The sequence below is a fragment of the Chlamydotis macqueenii genome, chromosome 12 (genome assembly GCF_036417535.1).
Source record: "Chlamydotis macqueenii isolate bChlMac1 chromosome 12, bChlMac1.mat, whole genome shotgun sequence".
Classification (NCBI taxonomy): Eukaryota; Metazoa; Chordata; class Aves; order Otidiformes; family Otididae; genus Chlamydotis; species Chlamydotis macqueenii.
Genome location: NC_141567.1, coordinates 11296114 through 11315548, shown reverse-complemented (window position 1 = coordinate 11315548; position 19435 = coordinate 11296114). Strand labels below are relative to the sequence as shown.

Below are 19435 nucleotides of genomic sequence, written 5' to 3'. Positions count from 1 at the left end.
ACCTGAACAAAGACTTGACTTGACTTACCACCCATTAGTTAGTGGGTGTCTTTCGGGTTTTTTGGCTTCATGTCAGAAACTACTTTTAATTGCCAGCCTACTGCTTTTCTTACTCATTCCGTCAATTGGGAGTGATTCTGCAAGAAATAGCAGATCTGTACAGTAGTAAAATAATTGAAGATCAGGTTCAAGTATGACATTAAATGGTAGTCCTGCTGGTGTAGAAAGAAATGCTGCTGGTATTGAAAGGGCTAAATGTCATCACAATTGAAAAAGGAAAAAAAAAACAAAACCAAACAAACAAAAATCCCGCAGAATTAAAGAAGGAAAACATTCAGAAATAAAATAGGTTTCTGGTAATTTTCTTCTTAAGAGAAGAACATTTCAGAATAGAAGAGTGGGATGCGAGGGTTTGCAGTGTACTCCATATAAAAAATGCTTTATTGACTCATATGAGTAGGTTGTCATCAAAGCATCATGCTTTAGAAAAGGATGGGTGACAATCACAGATTAAGAAAGGAGAAATATCTTCCCGATGTAGACTGTTAGAGGTGGCAGAATTTTCACAGGATTTCAGCTGTTCAGTCAGCAAGAGTATTGCAGCTGCAAGGCATGGATGCTAGCTGTGGAAAATGCTCGAATCTTAGCAGTCTCTGAGTGAAAGAGATATCCTGTTAAGTAAATGCATTTTCATTTCAATCAGGGGATGTTGTAGAAGGAAAAGAACAGTGTAAGAGTGTGTAAATGATGTTAGCCACATGAAATAATCTGGATGTGCTGGAGACCTGCTTGGAAAGACATTAGACTTGATTCTTATTTATACTAAGGCCCCTTTCCTTTATTTAGGAAAGCTGATACTGAAAATGACCTTGCAATGTCTATAAAAGTAACTTGTCTTCTTTTATAGGCACTTAGGCTTCCAGAGTACTGTTTTTGTGTATTAGATAACATTGATTTGCAAACAAAGTACCAGGAATTTATTGTTTTCTGAATATTTCTCTATTCTTATGAGTAAGTGTACTAATTATTTCTATTTGGTTGTTTTTATAGTTCTGTTGTGCTGCTTTATTCCATCACTTGGAGTATTATAAGTGATATGCATATTCCTTTGATGTTGATTAATAGCAGATTCAGAAGAGTACTGGATTCTTACATCACACTCAGCAGTGCCAGACAACCTGTGCCCTGAATAATTCATAAAGAATAAGAAAAGGATTAGAGGTAGGCCACACAGATAGAAATTGCCATGTGAGTTTAGTTAGACCTTGAAACAGGGAATGTACACTTGATAGTCTCCCTGGGCATTGATTCTTTTATTCTTCTTTCTCATTTCATCTTCTGTTGCTTTTTCTCTGAACTCCTTCCAGCCTATAGACCTTGATAAGAAGGGCCCCTCAAGGGTGAATGCAGGATTTCAAGAATGTCTTACCAGTTGCTTTATGGCTGACCCTTCACCACACTTTATCAGCTAGTATTTTCTAAAGTGCAATTATTGCATGGGAAATAACAAGACTTAAATTATTCTGACTAAAGAGGGAGACATAATTCATTCTATATATAGCATCCCCAAACTGAGTTAAGCTGAAGTGTTCAGACATGTCAAAAAACAGCTGCTGTATGAATCGATGATGACAAGAGACAGCAATACAAATAAATGTTTTATAAGACAACAATGTGAAGTTTAATAATTGATTTAATAAAACCCACAATAAAGCAACACATTTCTGCTTTTTTCTTCAATTAAACAAACATGTAGTAAATTATTTTAAAACTCCAAATACAATACATATCTACTGTACTTCAACTTCTAATTACATCAACTGTAAATCCCAATTTCATTAGAACCTATTTGAGTATTAGTATGTGCAAAATACCTGTTGTTTGTTTGTGGTATTTTTTTTTCCAGTAGGTTTGTAAGGATGGGATGCGCATTTTTCATGAACCGTGATATGGCTTAATTAATGATAGTCTGTTGAAGCATTAACTTCCCAAGTACAGTGCTACTTTGCCTCTGAGCTGTATGTGCTCCCGTGCTGTACTCAAATGTTCCCATTTATTGCCAGAACAGATACATAATCCAGTGTTATGTGCACTTTGTCCAGATTAATACTGTGCTGTCAGTTTTCACCAATAAAAATTCATCATGTGACCCCCTACCTCAAAAAAAATGAGAAAAGAAGCCATCAATTGCAGGTATAAATCTGCCTGATGAATACGTGAAACCCAAGCAAGTTTCAAAACAGACAATAGCTTAAGTATTCACAGCTGAATATCACAATATCCATTATTGGCAAAAAAATTTACTTTTATGATCCGCACAGAGAACTACTTTTGATGTCAGTGGAAGTTCTGCATAAAGATCAGAGTACAGAATAAGCAAAAAAATATTTGAAGCCAAGTTCTTCCCATCTTCTGAACTTTGCAGGTTGTATTCTTGTTGCTCGTAGCTTCTTCAATGCAACTGACTTCAGAAGCAGGCGTAAATCTGAGCTTGGGAGGTGTACGACAGCTTGTGTCAGGTTTTATTATCCTGTGTATATTCAAAGTACACATTCCACAACGAGGCTAATCATACAGTTTTGTGGACTTTGAGGTGTCTGGATGAATAAGTAGTCAAATTGCCTCATCCCTCTGTAAATAAGAAAAGGCCTTTCTGCCTCTGCAGGTTGTTAGGATAGTGTTGTCCAAGACAATATTATGATATTGTGTCCAACACCATTAGGTTACTGAGCTTGCTTGGATTTTTCTTTATTCATAAAGCTAAGTAGTGGGGACTGGTATTGCAGTGGCACTCCTGTCAGGATACTGCCACACTGCGCTCAGAGCGAAGATGAAAAGGTTACTGATCTGTGACTGAGGGAATAGTACCTATCTAAAACTTCTGCTCCCCATTTTCCTGTTAGATGCATGTATTTTGCATGTCTGTAGATTGTGTTTGACAGTATCTATACGTCAATCATGGTTTCTATAATTTGACATTTCTTTTAAAACAAAACAATCATGGAAAAATGATCAATTATAGGACATTCATTAATTATAATTAGAATTCATGCTAATCAACTGGCCTTTTAATGTGAATCAAATGTTGGTTTAGACAGTCAAGATTACTAATAATAAATTCATCTTAAAAGTCAAAACTTTGTAAAATAAATAACCTGTTTCTAATGTATAAACACTATTCTAAAATACATTAAAGGTAACTGATCACGTAAAACACTTTGGGTCCAGTGTTGGGTGTCTAGTTAAATGCCAGAAGTCTGGGCAAGGATCTTCCTCTCTTGATCTCTGAATGCCCAGATTAAAGCTAACTACCTGGTCTGGGTACAGTAAATTCTGTATTTTGCAATGTCTCCAAAGAGACAGTTTACAAAAGAATTCAACTAGCACTGTATGCGTTACAGTTTAAGATACTGTATGAAAATTACTATTGCAAAAACACTGTGTAACGAATTCAGGGATCGTGATGTCTTACGGAACCCTGGCATGATCAGCATTAGAGATTTTAATTGAAATACTGAATACTGGATGCTCCATTTGGAGTGCAGGTACTTTGTGGTACATAGTTATGATTGGACCGTAATTTGTGAGGTATCTGCAGAGCCATGTTGCAGTTTGTAAACAACAATCTGAAAACAGCTTTGTCTTAAAATCATAATAAATTGAATAAACCAGTACAAGGGAGAGAGCGAAATATCTGTTCTGTAGGGCAACCACTGCACTTTTTGCAGCACCAGTTCTCCCTGCTGCATGTTACATAGTACAAATCCACATATTAATGGTTTCTATTTATCATTTTCATTTTGCATTTATTGCTCTCAGTCTTTGACTACAAGATAAAGAATAAGGCAGCAGCTCCCAAAACGTATGAAATTAGGCACTGGAACTCTGACAACTTGCACAAGTTTTGCTCATTTCCTGTTTGTAACTCTGAAGCTGGACAGAGCACTTGTACATTCCAAATGTGTTCAGCAGCAGTTGCCGGGCCTTGGACTGAACTTCCTCCCATTTAGATGCACTACCAGGGACTGGAAAATAAAGAAAATAATTAATAGAATTCACTCCTCAAGAAACCTGGACAATGCAGCTGTTCTCAAATTTGTAAGTGTTTACCAACTAGAATAATCTTTGTTCGCACTCATGCATTAATTTACTATCATTCTGTCACTATATACCCTCTATGTATTATTTTACACCTTTAGGTCTTTATCCTGTAACTAGAATCACATCTTGATAAAACTGTGTTAGACAGCACCCCCCACCCCGCCCCAAAAACTGTGAGGTTTCTTACTAGGAACTAATATTCATGGTACTGTTAGATGTCTAAATCAGCGCATGTTTTGGCAAAGCACTTTTTTTTCCTGTCAGACTGTTCCACTTTAGAACTTCACCCTGTCTTTCCCTGAACAAAATAAAGGCATTTCTGAGTGGAAATTCCCTTCCCGCCACTGCCCCAAAGATTCTGTATTGGTTGTTTCAGTATGAACATATGTTCTTTGCACAATTTTCATTTACACTGTGTCTTTCTAGGCCAATGGGTTCTATACCCTGCTGTACAAAACCATAGTTAGTAGATTTTTAATTTTTTTGTTCCCAGAATGGTATTTCCTGGTTCAACTTAAATAACAATATGAAGAGAGAGGGTGTTTTTTTTCCTACACTCAGATTTAATTTACAGTTATGCTATACAGCAGCTTACCAAGTTGCAAGTGGACTATGGCAGTTGTTTTTCCTGCAGTGAGAGACCAAACATTTAAATCTTCTATAGAATAAACATCTTCAATTTTCATCAAGTCTTCCTTAATGCGATCCACATTTAAATGCCTTGGAACTCCTGTGATACCAAACATGAGATCAAGAATTAATTCTGTCTTCTTTAAACTCTCAGTGGCCTTTAAAATGTCATGACAGATCTCAGTGTCAAAAGAGTTTATTATTTGTGCTGTCAGAAGTGATTAGTAACTTCCAAGTTATCAATAGAGAATAATGCAAATTGGCATATTAAGTCCAGTGTGGATACAGAAGTTGTAATGTAGTCTCAAATGTGATTTGTCCAGTCTAGAACCCGCTCTCTGGCAATAGCCAGCATTAGATCCTTTGGAGTGATGTACTTGTGTAGACAATTTTACTGCAGCTTTTAACCCATAGTAACTGCTTAGACCAGACTCTAAGGTCAGAATCCTAAAAAAAAACAAAAAAACAAAAAAAAACCAAAACGCTAGGGCCTGTCTCCTGAAACCTCTCTTCAGGTAACTGGTATCATTGTCAAATGTTCATAGTAATCCATATGCAGTGGTTAACACATATGACTTTTGTCTTACAGCGTGGCATCTTTGCAAATCAATGATTACACTGACCAAGTCCTTCTGGACGTAGTATTTTCAGCAGCTACAGCACCTCTATAGCTTCCCTACTTCCCCCCTTCAGCTGTACAAAGGGCAGAATCAAAATTTTAGGTGATCAAAATGGGATCAAAACTAGTACAAAAATACTGAATAAACTGTTTCTGCATAGATTTGTTTCTATCATAGCTTTTTACTGCTTATCTTCCAGGTTTATGGAGTTTGATTATATACACTATGAGGAGTTCAGACATCTGCTTCTCAAATTTCTTTGGAATTTTGGGATGACTCCTCTCTGAACCTGATGCCTTACTGTCATAATTTAAAGTTATGTTAGTTCCAGTACCATCTTTTTTGAAAGTCCAGTGTCTAGGATTGTCTCATATTTAACAAAATTTTCCTTCTAGTGAAGACCATTGAAAATTATTTAGCTGATAAATAACTAGCTAACTGTGTGGTGGTATTTCTACAGCTTTGTTTTTCCCAGGAAACATGGACTTAAATTTTGATATCTCACATCATGCTATTTAGACTTCCATGCTGCCTTACAAATCTATATTAAAAGCTAGAATCTCATTGCTTGTATTAGATAATAATTTACATTTTTAATTTAGCATTCCTAGTATAATGATTAAACTTAAGTTAAAATTAATACTGAAAGCTGATACAACTCCTAGGACCTTGATGTTGTAGCTGTAGTCTCCAATACGAATGCAAGCACTCTCTGGAGATCCTGAATTTGTGTTGGAAAAACTCCCTAGCATAAATAAAGCTCACCTATCATCACTTTTAATAACATAATTAATTTGGAGATGTTTATGACAACTGGGATACTGCAAATAGCTACAACTCAAAACATCTGGAATTTGATATACTATTTGTTTGTCTTACCTGTTTTCTTCAGCTAAATCTTAGCTATTGCCTTGGAGCTAACTGCGGTTTCTTAAGCAAATTTCACATTTTTGCCTTCTCAGTGTACTTTAAATTTAATCCCCCAAACCTAGGATTTTTCTCCCATCCCTAATATCCTCACTTTCACAAGGTAAAAGTACTAGATCAAGCAGTAACAGTTGTCACGTTAGCTGTGGTAATGCAAAGAATGTTGCTGGCATCTTTCCCTTAAGTCACCACATGAGATAAGATTCTTCAGCTTATGTTCAGCTTTTACTTTCCTTTTTTTTTTTGTACTTCTTCATTTTTACACCAGTCTTTACTTGTAGCTTCCCCTATGGTAAAAGCAGAAGCACGCAAGTAATACAGTAGCACTTGTGGAAAAGGGGAAGACAGGACGTGAGTGAACCGCCTGTCCAGACATTTGGCCTAAGCTTGCTTCCTCCTTTTACATGCATTCATGTTCACTGTAACTTTACGAGCAATTAAAGTGTAGACCTGAGTCTGGGCAAATTTTCACTTAGTTTAGCTGACAGCCACTGCAGACACACAAGAAAGTTCTGCACATTTCACTTCACCATCTGATGATAAAGTGTGAGCAGAGCTAGGACTTGTGTCATTCTGGCAGAAGTCAGACACCTAAAGAATGCTGCAACTCAGAGGAGCCATCAAGAACCAATAGACAAAAGCAGCAGCAGGATAAACAGGTCTCCAGACACAATTAACTTTGTTGGTGATCATGATGTCAAAAAAAGTGCCAATGCTCACTGGTTTTTAACATGTAAAGTACTGCAGACTGTGCATAGATCTTACCTTCTAGAATAATAACTCCTGTGTCACACAGAATTCGAACTGTTGTCAAAACCACCAGTATGGAGAATACATATGTACATATAGGATCAGCAATCTTGTATTCTGGCTGAAAGGGAAGTTCCAAAGTGTTAAATGATATATGAAAATACGCTCACTTATAAAAATGTTACTCAGAAAAGGCATTTACTTCTAGCTCCAACTTTCATGAATATTTATTTTTGTTTGAATAGTTACAAAATACATAGTAGAGCTAGTCTTCGCTTATTTTGCATGAATGTATGAAGCTTATAATAGAATATCATGAAGTATTTTTAATAACCTAGAAAAACAAGTCCCTTTTTAATTTAATCACCAGAGTTGAAATTAAAAAAATTCCACCCTGCCTCAGAGACTAGCAATACCTTACCTTAAAGCGTATGATGTATGCAGCTACGAGCACACCAATACTTTGCACCAGGTCCCCAAGGGCATGTACGAATGCTGCTCTCACAGCAAGGCTGCTGTGTCCGTGGCTGCCGCTGTGGGCTGTGTTAGGGGAGTTCGACGGAGGTACGTGTGAGTGAGGGTGGGAATGGGAGTGCGAGTGAAGGTGGCCAGATTGATTCAGCAAAAAACCCATTCTGAAAATGAAAGAAGAAAAACACTCCAAGAAACTGGCTTTAGGGTTTGGTGAATGGATTTTTTGGGTTTGTTGTTGTTTTTGTTTTTTTTTTCTTTCCTTTTAAACCAAAGAATTCAAAAAGTAATACTCAGTATAATTTCTTGTCTTATTCATGAAAATGAAGAGTTACAGCAAAATTACATCCCATGAAAAAGTTACAGGCCATGAATGAATTAGCAGCTTATTCAGAAATAATACATTTATGAGTGTTAACGGAGAGAAAGGGAGATCTTACATTAAGTTAACTGCCACACCAACAGCTGCTGTAATCAGCATGATATCGCCATTTATTTCATAGTCCATATGGATAGTTCTTTGAACAGCTTCATACAAGAGGAATGCCATAAGGATATAGACCAGCAATACACTAATGATGGCTGACAATACTTCTGCAAACAGAAAGGAAACAACATTACAAAAGTGAGTCTCAGATCTATTTCTATTTCCAAATTAGAATGTGGACAGAGCCTTAATTATTTTAACTATTTTATGCGTATTATAACCTTAATACACAACTAACAAGTGATGTGGTAAATAAAACTCATTAAATAGGATTAACAAATGGAGTTTGTTCTAATCAACTCCTTCACACTTCCCTGTCAGTATATCCCTCAAATTGTGTTTTCTTTGACAACTTCGGCACGGGTGATGACTGTGACTTACTCAGACAACCCTGAACTTTCGCCTGAGAAGTCGCAGACAAAGGCCCTGTGCAGGGGAGAGGAAGATAGGTGATCTCAAACATCACCAGCCCACCTACAACTAAGAGAAAGCTTGATTCCAAGTGTCCACAGTGTTAAGCTGGATTTAGAAATTACTTTTATATATACTTTTGTATTTATGATGGAGAAAAAAATACAAGAAGATTAAGGAACTGAACAGTACAAACTTGTCAGACATGTTACTCCTAAGCTTCTTGACATAAGTGTACATACACTTCACTGCAGATTTCAGCGATGAAGGATTGCTTAATGTCAGTTTCTGTATTGCTGTACTGTGCTGTTTTAACACTATCTCATGTTTACCAAATACTGATATTTCACAAAAGAAAGAGTGTTATGACCAACATTTTGGTGTAGCAATTTTATCTGATCAGCCAGGACTTTCAAAAGGGCATATAGATCTAAATAAAAAGAAAGTTAGAAAGTTAATAAAAACTCCTACTATTTAATTGTCCTGCACCTTGCACTGCTATTTACATCTGTGGAAAGGCGTTACAGCTCCCTACCAGGTTCCTGTTTTTCTGATGTGAGGTAAATAGGCCTAAATATTTTATGGGTCTGGCCCTTACTGCTGTCTGCCTCAGTACCCAAGTCATGAAATTGGGCTGGTAATAGCCTACATAAACCACAGGAGGATGAGTCCACACTACAGTTTCAAGGTCTTACTATAAAGAATACAGGTATTTCCAAATGGGTCACTAGATTAATTTCAAGATGAACATAACTTTTACCCTCTGGATTCATATTCTGAAAATGATTGACCTGTTGCAGCTGAAACTTAAAAAACAAACAAACAAACAAAAAAGGCAAGATATATGACAGAGAAAACACGGGTCCAGTTAAGAGACTGTCTCCGTTATAAGCAAGTTAATACAGGGTTTTACAGAAAGCACTGGGAACCTTAATGCTAGCTCCACTGTATTGCACGTACACCCGCAGCCACGCCTGAGTAATGTGTAATCGTTATGCATAATGCTCATTACTGTCACTTGCCAGATGGATCACTGGGATCTTAGCCTTCCTGTGTGAATTCAAAGATCAGAGTTTGAATTAATATACTTGGAACTGTAATGTGTGTTCTTCCCCCTTGTTCCAAACATTGCCCTGATTTATTCCCCAGTAAGGGGAAATTCTGCTCTTGGCTGTACCATAGCTCTAAGAATACTGATCGCAGAATTGCTTCACTTCTCTCTCTGCTTTGAATCTGTCAGTGAGTAGTAAAACTTTGGTTACTGCAGAAGGTGTCATTTCTAACAGAGAACTGCCTTAATTTTATTTATTGAATATTACAGTAAAAAATATGCAGCTATATAAGCATTTTAATATCACCAAAATCACTTCATCCACACACTGAATTTTTAACATCATTATGGGAGAAGAAACTCACACCAACGCATTCAGCTGTTCGGTACTGTGTCAGTGCCTGGATGAGTACCAGCATTACCAGGCAGTAACAAGGCTCTGAAAGGCAACTGTCAATCTCAGATGATTTCAGAGCAACATGAAAATCCTGGAAATATCCATGCAAGTGGTAGTGTTCTTTACAAAGCAGGCAGATTATTCAGGGCAACAGCCTTAAAAAAAAAAATAATACATTGCTTAGAAGGCTTTCCAGAATGCTTTTTAAAAAAAATCGTGAAGCCGTAGCACATTAGCATTTACCAGAGAGATAACATATTGTAGTTTTACAATCTAAACCCATGTTTGCTGCAACGGAAACCAGTGTTCTTGCAGGTTCCATCACAGAGTTGTTGTCATGTCAGCATTGTAGATTTGTGCCGAGATCTTTCACTTCTTGAGAAATGAAGTATGCACTGTGTCAGTGGACTGACTGATTCTGTCATTACTAACATTGTCTCTGCAGCAATGGAAAAATGCCAGGTTCCGTATCTATGCTTAAATCTGCTCAGTGTCTTGCTGAGAGGTGGTATCTCCACTTGGTGGTGAAACAGAACTATTTTTGGCTTCAAGAATATAATCCTTTTTAGACATGGCTGCCATTTCCATTATTTTGCCTTCACTTTTCTAACCCATTCCTGAATCTGTCAGCTTCCTTCTCACCACTGAGCAAGGAATAAAACTGAAGATGGAGCACACATAATATGTATTCAAAGAGAATTCAAATAAATGAAAACTAGCACTGATTTCCTACTAGAATTTGACAAGACAACTAATAGGTCTGTTGTCTTTACAATGTAATGTTTATGGGAATGAATTTGAAAATTCTTCATTCTACAAACAAAAGTGTTAATGAGCACCAGAAACATAGTTCATTAGAACATTTTCATGCTTACTGTAAGTATAAATTATCTTAATGCAAAGCAGGTCAATGATGAGGTAGTTCTTGCATATATCCCCAGATTTAAACAGGGATATATGTCACACATTTTCTGTGACAGATGCTCAATGTGTACCCTATTTTTAACATTCTGTCATGTTATAACATCTCTCTCATTAAACTCAAGCTATTGTTGAACTCATATTATTTGCTGACAAGCTTCTTGCATACAGGTTATTTCGAAAAATGTGTTACAGCAAGGATATACCCTAGAAGCAGCTTTGTTCTACAGCCAGCATTCACTAGTGTGTGAAATTGGGCCTTCAGGCCACAGTGTTCAGACTGAGTGCCTAAAATCAGGCAAATAAATTTCACAAACGTGACTTTAAGAAACAGCGTATAGTAATTTTGAACTATCCCATTTTCTGTACTTGCAGAGCCTAGGCTGAGGTTTGGGAGTCTCTTGCAGGGCCTTTACCCACTTCCCCTTCCTCATTGCAGGCACAGAAACTCTTCCCCCCTACACCCTCAGCTCTAGTCCTCCTCCTCCTCCTGCAGAGAGAGCTGCACTGCGCCTACTCACGCAGAATGATTGAGGTAGAAAGGAACCCATGAAAACTATGCAGTCCTGCTCAAAGCAGGGTCAGCTACCACAGGCTGCTCAGGGCTGCATCCAGTTGGGTTCAGAGTATTTCCAGCTGTGGAGACTCCACAACCTGTTTTTGCGTTTGACCATACACTGGCACTGGGCAGCAGAAAAGAAGGAGTAATTGTTGCGGAACTGAGAAGCTGCTCCCTGTAGCTTCTCCTAGGGAGAAGACGGTGCCCAGGGAGAAGATGGTGGGCAACACAGACAAATTCTACGGGCCGGATTCGGCCCATGGGCTACCATTGGATCAGTCTGACCAGTATTTTTCTTAGCAGTAAAATGGAGGAAAAAAAGATACAGAAAGTGAGGTGGCAAGAATCCTCAGGAAATTGTGTCTGCAAAGTGCTATGGAGCCCTCAAATTAATTAGTTGAAAAGTCAGTGAAAATTTACAGAACTAAGTAAGACTTTAATGGTTAAACAACTTTATTTTATTTTTTTTAAACTCCTTTTAAGCTAGGCCACAGTATGTTCAATGTAGGTACTATTTGGTTTTAGAAAAGTTACCAAGAAGTATAAACTACTCAAATTATTTTTAAATAGGATTAAACTATGTATAAACGCTAGCAAACATCTTTCTGGAGAGTACGAGCAAATGCCAGGGGCATACCTACAAGGTCAGGTTTCAGTATTAGGGGAGCTCCTATCACAAAATTAAAACTTCTTGAAAGAAAAGTTTGTAATGGGAAATGCTGGCACTGTTAATGCTTTCTTGCTAAAGCCCCAAAGATCTTTGCTAGCACACAGAGTTATGCATTCATGCATTAGTGACTAACTGATGACAAATGACTAGGAGTGATGGAGTTGGTGAATTCTACTGCTGTTTAAGGAGCCAAAATAAGAATTGCAAATAATAACTACATAAGACTTTGAAATTCCTTGAAAAATATACACTATGTGGAACGTATAGAGCAGAGGTAGCAAACGGACACTAGAAATTATCAATTTCATGAAAAATAAAGGTTCAAGCTTTTGGTAAAATGTCTACAAGACCCACAGCTGTGTAATATGAATTATTATAGGCGGTTAGCAACCACATGAAAACACCCTTTATCATCATTACATTCCCAAACATGAAGCAATGAATCCTAAAAATACCCTTCCGAGGTTTAGTACGTAATTCTATTTTTACTTCTTTTTACAGACACCTAAAAGGGGCGGAGGTTAAGTTACTGTATGGCAAACCATGGGACATTCTGACCTCTGGTCTGAGTGGTTTGGGGAGTGCAAGGGGAATACTGGTATAGGTGGCTTCTGGCAGAGCAGAGCTCTCTGATAATATGCTCTACAGAACTTTCTGGTTCTGGATTAAGATGTAGTGTTTCACATTTAATAGGACCTTTTTTCCTGGTGTCATAATTCTGCTGAAGTCAATGGGACTTCGTAAATCCTGAGGACTGGCAATAATCTGTTGTGAGCAACTGACTGACATGTACAGCTCCTGTACCAACCAGCTCCTCCGTGTGTCACACAAGCAGTAACAGTGGTCCAGCAGTGAGTGGCCAAAGAATGTGTCCCTCTTCTGCTCAACAGCCTCAGTTCGAAAGCACAAAGGTGCACAGGGGCCTGACCTAATGCAACAGCCCAGCAGCTCTGGATGAGCTGTGAAACACAGCTGCATATCCACCCTTGTTCTTGCTGAAGACAGCTTCCCTCCTCTGAACCCTTTTTAAACTTTTTAGGCCACGGTTCATTTGTAGGAAGTCATATTTACAGTGCCATCGTGTATCCAATTCCCCAGCATTCCTCTTTGAGATAGAAGATGAATCAAGCATTCAGAATTTAATTCTGAATCTGCTAAGTCCTAGTTCCACAGAGAGGGAGAGACTCATGCTGCTCCCAGTGAGTGAAACTCTACCATCAAACTTCACTTTTGGCTCAGGTTTAAAAATTAAAAATGTATTTTTTATTATCTATTCCCTTGTGACAATACAATCTATGTAGTGAATCCACAATGGCTAGTGAACAGATATTAGAGTCAGGGTGTTAAACAGAAAGCAACTTTTAGGTTTGTTGCTACTTCCTTTCTAGTTACTAATCCTTCTAGAATTAGGTGATCTTTAGAGTTGTTGCTTGAAATACTCTATTAATAGCAAAAGCTGGTTATCTACATACCTAAGCGATGAAATCCAAAAGTGAACCTCTTTGTGGGAGATTTTGCAGACAGCCAGAGAGCAAGCAGGGTCAAAATAATACCGCTAAGGTCAGTTAACATATGAAGTGCATCTGTCATAATTGCTAGACTGTTAGCAGCATATCCACCTGAAAACAAAGTTGGAAAAATCAGGATGTATGATATTAATGATCCTAGATAATATCCTCTCGGCACAGCTTACAGTTATTTATTTTCAGAACAGTGCATTAAGTGCATGAGAGCCCTTCTTACAATAACTAAACAAGGGGGTTTTGCCGTTACAGTCAAAATGCCATGCTGTAATTTAAAGCTACCATAGTTACAAGTGCAATGAAGCATGCTTTCTATTAAGAGTTACATAGAAAGGACTCACTCCTGTTATTCTTACAGAGATTACTTGCATCATAATGTTTGCAAGATCGGGCCCAAAATAGTTTTGTATCTTTTCTCTATATATTATTGCATATGTGTTTAATCAGCTGATCCTTTTACTAAACTACATCTGTTAAATATTTTGACATTATGGAACAGGGACAAAAATCCAATGACTCAATGGCAAGGAAATTTACCCTGCCCTCTTTTTTTTTTTTTCTTATTACATTATCTTTTAACCTTCATTATTCCCTGTCCTGGCAGGGGTGTATAAGATCTGCCAGCATCTATTGCAGACAATGACTTTCACAGTGTTTTTCTTTGTTATTTATTACCATATTTTTTTCTCATAATTATGAGCTGCATTGAGACAAATAATCTCAGATCAAAGGTTAATATCTCTGTTCCAACTCAGTTGCTACTGCTGCTATTGGATGGGTGAGAGATTTAAACAATGCACCTCTCTCTTAAGCATCCCTTATCCAAAGGGGAATCAAGGACAGGCTGCGTTGTCTTCCATATGCAGGAAGGTAAGCCCATTTTATCAGAAAAGATCACGTCTTTAGTGTCAGCTCAGCTATGATTTAGTTTCTCTTTTTACCTTGAGATGGTCATTCAGTCTGTAAATTCTACTGAGCAAAGCATGCAGGTGGCATGCCATTTGGCAGGCTTGAGGCTCCGACTAACATTTTGAGCAAAGGTATACAGTTAAAACTGTCTTAGTGAAGAGGCTGACCATGGGGAAATAGCAAAGGGAAATTCACAACTGGCTGACTGCTTTCAAGATTAGTCCTAAAACCTGCAGAGCTACACTGGCCCCCCCTCCCCTCCGCACCCCCCCCACCCCCCCCAAACACAAGCAACATGGCTGATACTGTAGCATTGTTTGTACTGTGGGTAACTACCAGATACGCCACATTTCAACCCGTTTCTTTCCTCCATCCCTCGTTCTTCAGTTGTTCAAAAGATTTAAAGCCAAATTCTTCTGAGGCTGAAATTGTCCAAAGGCCATCACAGCTCAAAAATAATGAGTTTTAAAGATCTAGCAATTCAGCAGCTTTTTGAGTAAAATGAGTTACATCTTTCCTTTCTGAATTAATTTGTGTTCTTACATAATTTAAAAAAATATAACTTAGAAATGTGCAACTGAGCCTCTTTTATAGTCAACACAGATGAAACAATATAAGGACGTTCAATTCAGTAGTTTATCTGTACGATCATTTAAAGTATGTATGTTAATTCACATGTATTAATTTTGAGAATCACTTCAGTCCGAGATGAGTCAATTTTACTTCAGCTAGTCTCTCACTTTTTATTAAAGACTTCAAAAATAAAATTATAAGAAGGAATTCAGGTACTGAAGCTAATTGCAATGCAGCATGTGGATTAAGAAAACATAATTGAGATTTATGAAATTCTGAAATCAAAAGTTCTCTGTTTCCAGATGTATCAGTTCATTGCTTAGTTAAAGGTGCTGCCTAAGGGCTGTTTGACCATGATTGGTAACTTGGAAAAAAAAAAGACATCTATAACCCTTACAAATACACAGCTTGATGGCTCACCACTGTTTTCAGTGGCCCATGAAGGACAGCAGTCCTCCTCATGGACAATCAATTAGAAATTTCTAAACATAGTTGAAAACATCAAAATCCTGTCAGAAAAGCTAACTAGGACTTCCAATATGATTTTCATTTCTTGATGCAAAATGGTTCCCACAAAGTGTAAGTTGTTATCTGACTTTTACAATGACTGTTCATCAAATTAAACAACAGACACTGAGGTGGGCCAGGGTAATGAGCTTGGCTATACTTTGCAAAAAATATGCCAATCAAGACTTCACAAAAAAGCTGCTGAAACAAGATTTCCCTCATCTTGACATTGGTAACAGACAGCAGAAAGATTTTTACTGAACCAATTAATTGTTTGAAAGGGTCTTCTGACTTTTTCACAGAAACTCAAATCTGACAAATATCATAGAAGGAAGTGAGTTAAAATGTCCTATATGATCAAACAAAGTTTCCCAAGTACTTGAGCTACAGATCAATTTTAAAAGTTCCAAAATTTGAAAACAACCAGACAGAACACAATACAGGGCTGGAGTAATATAAATTAAATAGGTAGGGCACTGACCCAGGACTTGAGGGCTCCATCTGTAATTACTCGTTCTGCTGCTGATTACTTGCCCTGTGACATGTCATTCAAGTCAAGATCCACAGAAGTACAGAGATACCCAAGTCCTCTACTTATTCTCTGTGGAAGCTGGATGCCTGAATATTTTATGGGTCTGGCCCTTAGTGCTGTCTGCCTCAGAGTCTAAATAATGAAATAGGGCTGGTAATAGCCCTACATAAACCTGAGGAGGATGAGCCCACACTACAGTACTAACGCTTTATACGGACAAATCCGGCACCCTGAGCTGAGCTTGCAGAAGTCCTGGCTGTAAGGGACAAACAACAGATTATGTGACAGTGATGAGAGAGTATTTTTAGTCTAAACATCTATTATTTCTAGAGCTCTCCCTACGCTAGCTATAGAGAGGTCTACAGTAGTGTGCATCAGATCCAAAGCCCCCAACAGATACGCTCTTAGTGACTTCAGCGTGAAGCTGCCAACCGCTCAGACATACTATTCAGTAAGGGGCCCTTCAGATGAATTAAACTCAGCATGTATCAGAACTCCAACAGGAATACAATCAAATAAAATCACTCTCATGTTAAAGGATGTCTACATCTGAGATATAACACTGTGTTGCTTATCAAATTTACCTGAGTTTGTGCTGAACCAAAATCTCAGCCAGAGAAAAAAGTGGAGCCGGAGGCAAATGGAGACATCGAACCAGATCCCTGCAACAGGTCTGATGCAAAGTGCCTTATCTGTGATGAGCTGATGTACTGTGGCAGTGTTACTAATGACTAACCACATACTGAGAGATGTTGAAGGACACACCCACATTTTTTCCATTAACTTGCGTTCCTGAAACAAGGCCCCAAATAAAACTGGTGCAGATGCATTTGGTATTCTGGACTGTCTCTGAAAAACAGACCATTTCTCACAGTGATTTTTTTTCTCTATGTGGGACAAACTGTATTATTTCTACTCAAGCAGTCATTTTGGTCCCTGTCCATCTTGGTAGAAACTTCTGTCATAAAGATACAATTCACAGCTATCCTAGGTAAGTGATCCAAGAGCATGAGACAACTTCACACAAGCAGATCTTCAGTCATTACAGACCAAATCTGCATAGGTGAGAAGGAGGATGTAGGTCCCATATTACTATACCTGAGGCATCTCTGTTCTTTAGTTCCAGAAAGCTTTTCTGATTTTTTTTTTTCTGGTGAATTATGGCAAATAACTAATCTGATTAGCTCTGATGATGTTAAAATGAAGGCAATTTAAAAGCAATTAATTGTTATAGTTAGTAGAGAGACCTGGCTTAACATATACATCAATCAATGTACTGCCACTGCGTAACGCTCCCCACTACTTCCAATGTGGACGAGGGAGTTTAAGCATTCTTCAGGAGGCTGATAGCACCAAGCAGACATTTGCACTGAATGGCACGCATGTATGTAAAAGGCAGATGGGAACAGGACACTGATATTGATAAATGAACAGAGATTAAAAGCTAAATACTATCATTTGTGAAAATAATTAGATAATGGCGAAGGTGGAACATTTAACAGCTGATCTGTGCGTTCAAGAGACCTTCAAATTTAATTTTATTCCAAGCCTCTGCTGCTATAGCCTATTAAGTAAAGCACAGTCGTTCTGTAGAGACAGCTGTGTAATGCACAGGTTCTCTTCAACCCGAACAGCAACTGAGAGCATGCCTTTATGAGGGAGGCATGACAGCTGCACCTGAGCGCCAGATTCATTCTAACCAACAGTGACCAGATGCTTCTATAGGAACAAAATTCCAGGTAAAAACCCACCATACTTCTGCCAAGTACTAACAAAAAAAAAAAAAAACCACCACAAATAATTTAATCAAGCTACTGGTATTTTTACGTGTTGTAATGGGAAGTGTTAAAATACTTATTTTAATCTACTTTGATCATAAGATTTATGTCTGGACGGAGCATCTGCTAGTCCAGAGCACAGCAGAACATCAGGAAGTTGTAAAGAGTGGCTTCTCCACCGAGTTGCTATTTACAGCTCAGGATTTGTCTTTTCAGCTGTAGTAGTATTGCTGTATCTAGTGAATAAGGACAAATACCCACTGATATTAGGCTTTTGTTATTATGGGAAATGTCAGAAACTGTATTTCCCCTTGTTGCAAACACAGCAAGATTTTGTGGCAGTAATTAAAAAATAATGAGGATTAAATGATTCATTTTCTTTATGTCTGTAATAAAATGCTGGTTCTCCCTTGCCAAACACACCTTACAAACTTACAAAACAGGAGAAATAAAAAGCCATCAGACATACAAAAAGTGCGTATTTCGTGCCATTTGAGGGGACTGATGAGATTCAGTAAGTGAAGTTGCAAATTTCCCTTTCTTTTCTAGCACGGAAAATACAGGCGGACTTTGTTCCTTCTCACTCTCTGAACTTGCAGCTAATCTCTCTGCTCTCTCCGAATGACAGATGGTTTCTCTCAGTAAATATTTAAAGCCAAGGCCGGAGCAGCGTCGCAGGCTGCGAGGCACCCGCGCCGGACAGACAGCAAGCCAACCGCCGACTCACCTACGAGCTCCCCCGTCATGAAGAGGAGGTAGAGGAGGGCCGCCAGCGTCAACCGCCTCTTCACCTTCCTCTGCCTGGAGCGCTCCCGCCGGCTGCTGCAGCCGCTGCAGGGGTCCGACCGCCCGGCCCGGCCGCCGCGCAGGGTGATGTCCCGCTCCGGCGGCGAGTCGTCGTCCGAGGACAGGCCCGGGGGCCCCCCGTTCACCGGCGTCCCCGGGGCCGCCTCCGAGGCGTCGTCCGACACCACCACGCGCAGCTTGTTGAAGCGGGGAAAGTCCTCGTCCCCCGCCTCGTCCGAGAAGTCAAAGGCACTCGAGTCGTTCAGGAACAGGGGGTCCTCGCTCCGCCGCAGCAGGGACCTGATGCTCGTCCAGAGGCCGGACCCAGCCATAGCGGCGGCGATCGGCCGCGGGCGGCTGGGCTGGCGCAGCTGCCTCCCGGCAGACGGCACCCGTCCGTTCACCGTCCCGTCAGGGCATGGCCCCTACATCGCCCCGCCGGGCCCCTGCGCAGGCCGTCCGGGGCGCAGGCTCAGCCGCTGAGCGCCCCGGCGCTACCGATCCGCACCGCCGCCTCCCGGCCCTCGCAGGCCCCGCCGCTTCCGCGCCCGGCACCGAGCTGCGAGGCGCCGCGGGCGCTGTCACCGCCGAGCACGCCCTGCGCGCAGCCCGTCTCCACCGGTCACCGCGGGGCCGCCACCCTGCCGGCGCCGGGGGAGCGCCGCCGCCGCCGCCGCCATGGGCCTCCCGGCCCTCAGCGCCGCGCTCCGCGCACCGCCGCGGGCAGGGACCGCGCCTCCGCCCCAAGCCCTGCGCGCTCCCGCGCCCGGCGCTGCCCCCGTGCCAGCCCCGCGGAGAGCGGCAGCAGCGGGCGCGGAGGGGCCGGGCCGGC

At 39.9% G+C, this 19435-nt stretch overlaps 2 protein-coding genes and 1 long non-coding RNA gene across 4 annotated transcripts in view; 2 read left to right on the top strand and 1 right to left on the bottom strand.

Annotated features, from left to right (window-relative positions):
• The window catches only part of COXFA4L3 (cytochrome c oxidase associated subunit FA4L3), a 14953-nt gene extending 13236 nt beyond the window's left edge, over window positions 1-1717 (top strand). The window contains exon 7 of the transcript XR_015259943.1: window positions 1368-1717. The gene's annotated coding sequence lies outside the window, so the exon portion shown is untranslated. The remainder of the gene's footprint in view (window positions 1-1367) is intronic.
• On the bottom strand, window positions 1676-19435 carry SLC30A4 (solute carrier family 30 member 4). 2 transcript variants are annotated; one of them, XM_010117114.2, is made up of 7 exons: window positions 18545-19435; window positions 13468-13614; window positions 7940-8093; window positions 7450-7663; window positions 7044-7149; window positions 4697-4831; window positions 1676-4025 (listed from the first exon to the last, which is right to left on the bottom strand). In XM_010117114.2, the coding sequence occupies exons 1-7, from the start codon at window positions 18933-18935 to the stop codon at window positions 3871-3873; spliced, it is 1302 nt and encodes a 433-aa protein (XP_010115416.2). In that variant the 5' UTR covers window positions 18936-19435; the 3' UTR covers window positions 1676-3870. The 2 variants fall into 2 exon arrangements, with proteins under 2 accessions (XP_010115416.2, XP_086613781.1); XM_086757655.1 differs by lacking the exon at window positions 13468-13614.
• Window positions 8037-18559, top strand: LOC147599241 (uncharacterized). The gene is made up of 3 exons (XR_015259946.1): window positions 8037-8124; window positions 17674-17778; window positions 18446-18559. It is a non-coding gene; the product is annotated as an uncharacterized LOC147599241 (long non-coding RNA).

Excerpts from the sequence above, each read along its gene's own strand:
- SLC30A4 (XM_010117114.2), bottom strand. The coding sequence starts at position 18,935 with ATGGCTGGGTCCGGCCTCTGGACGAGCATCAGGTCCCTGCTGCGGCGG. Across the intron at positions 7,150-7,449 it reads CATACATCATACGCTTTAAG|CCAGAATACAAGATTGCTGA; the intron begins GTAAGGTATTGC and ends CTTCCCTTTCAG. Across the intron at positions 4,026-4,696 it reads CATAGTCCACTTGCAACTTG|TCCCTGGTAGTGCATCTAAA; the intron begins GTAAGCTGCTGT and ends TTTATTTTCCAG.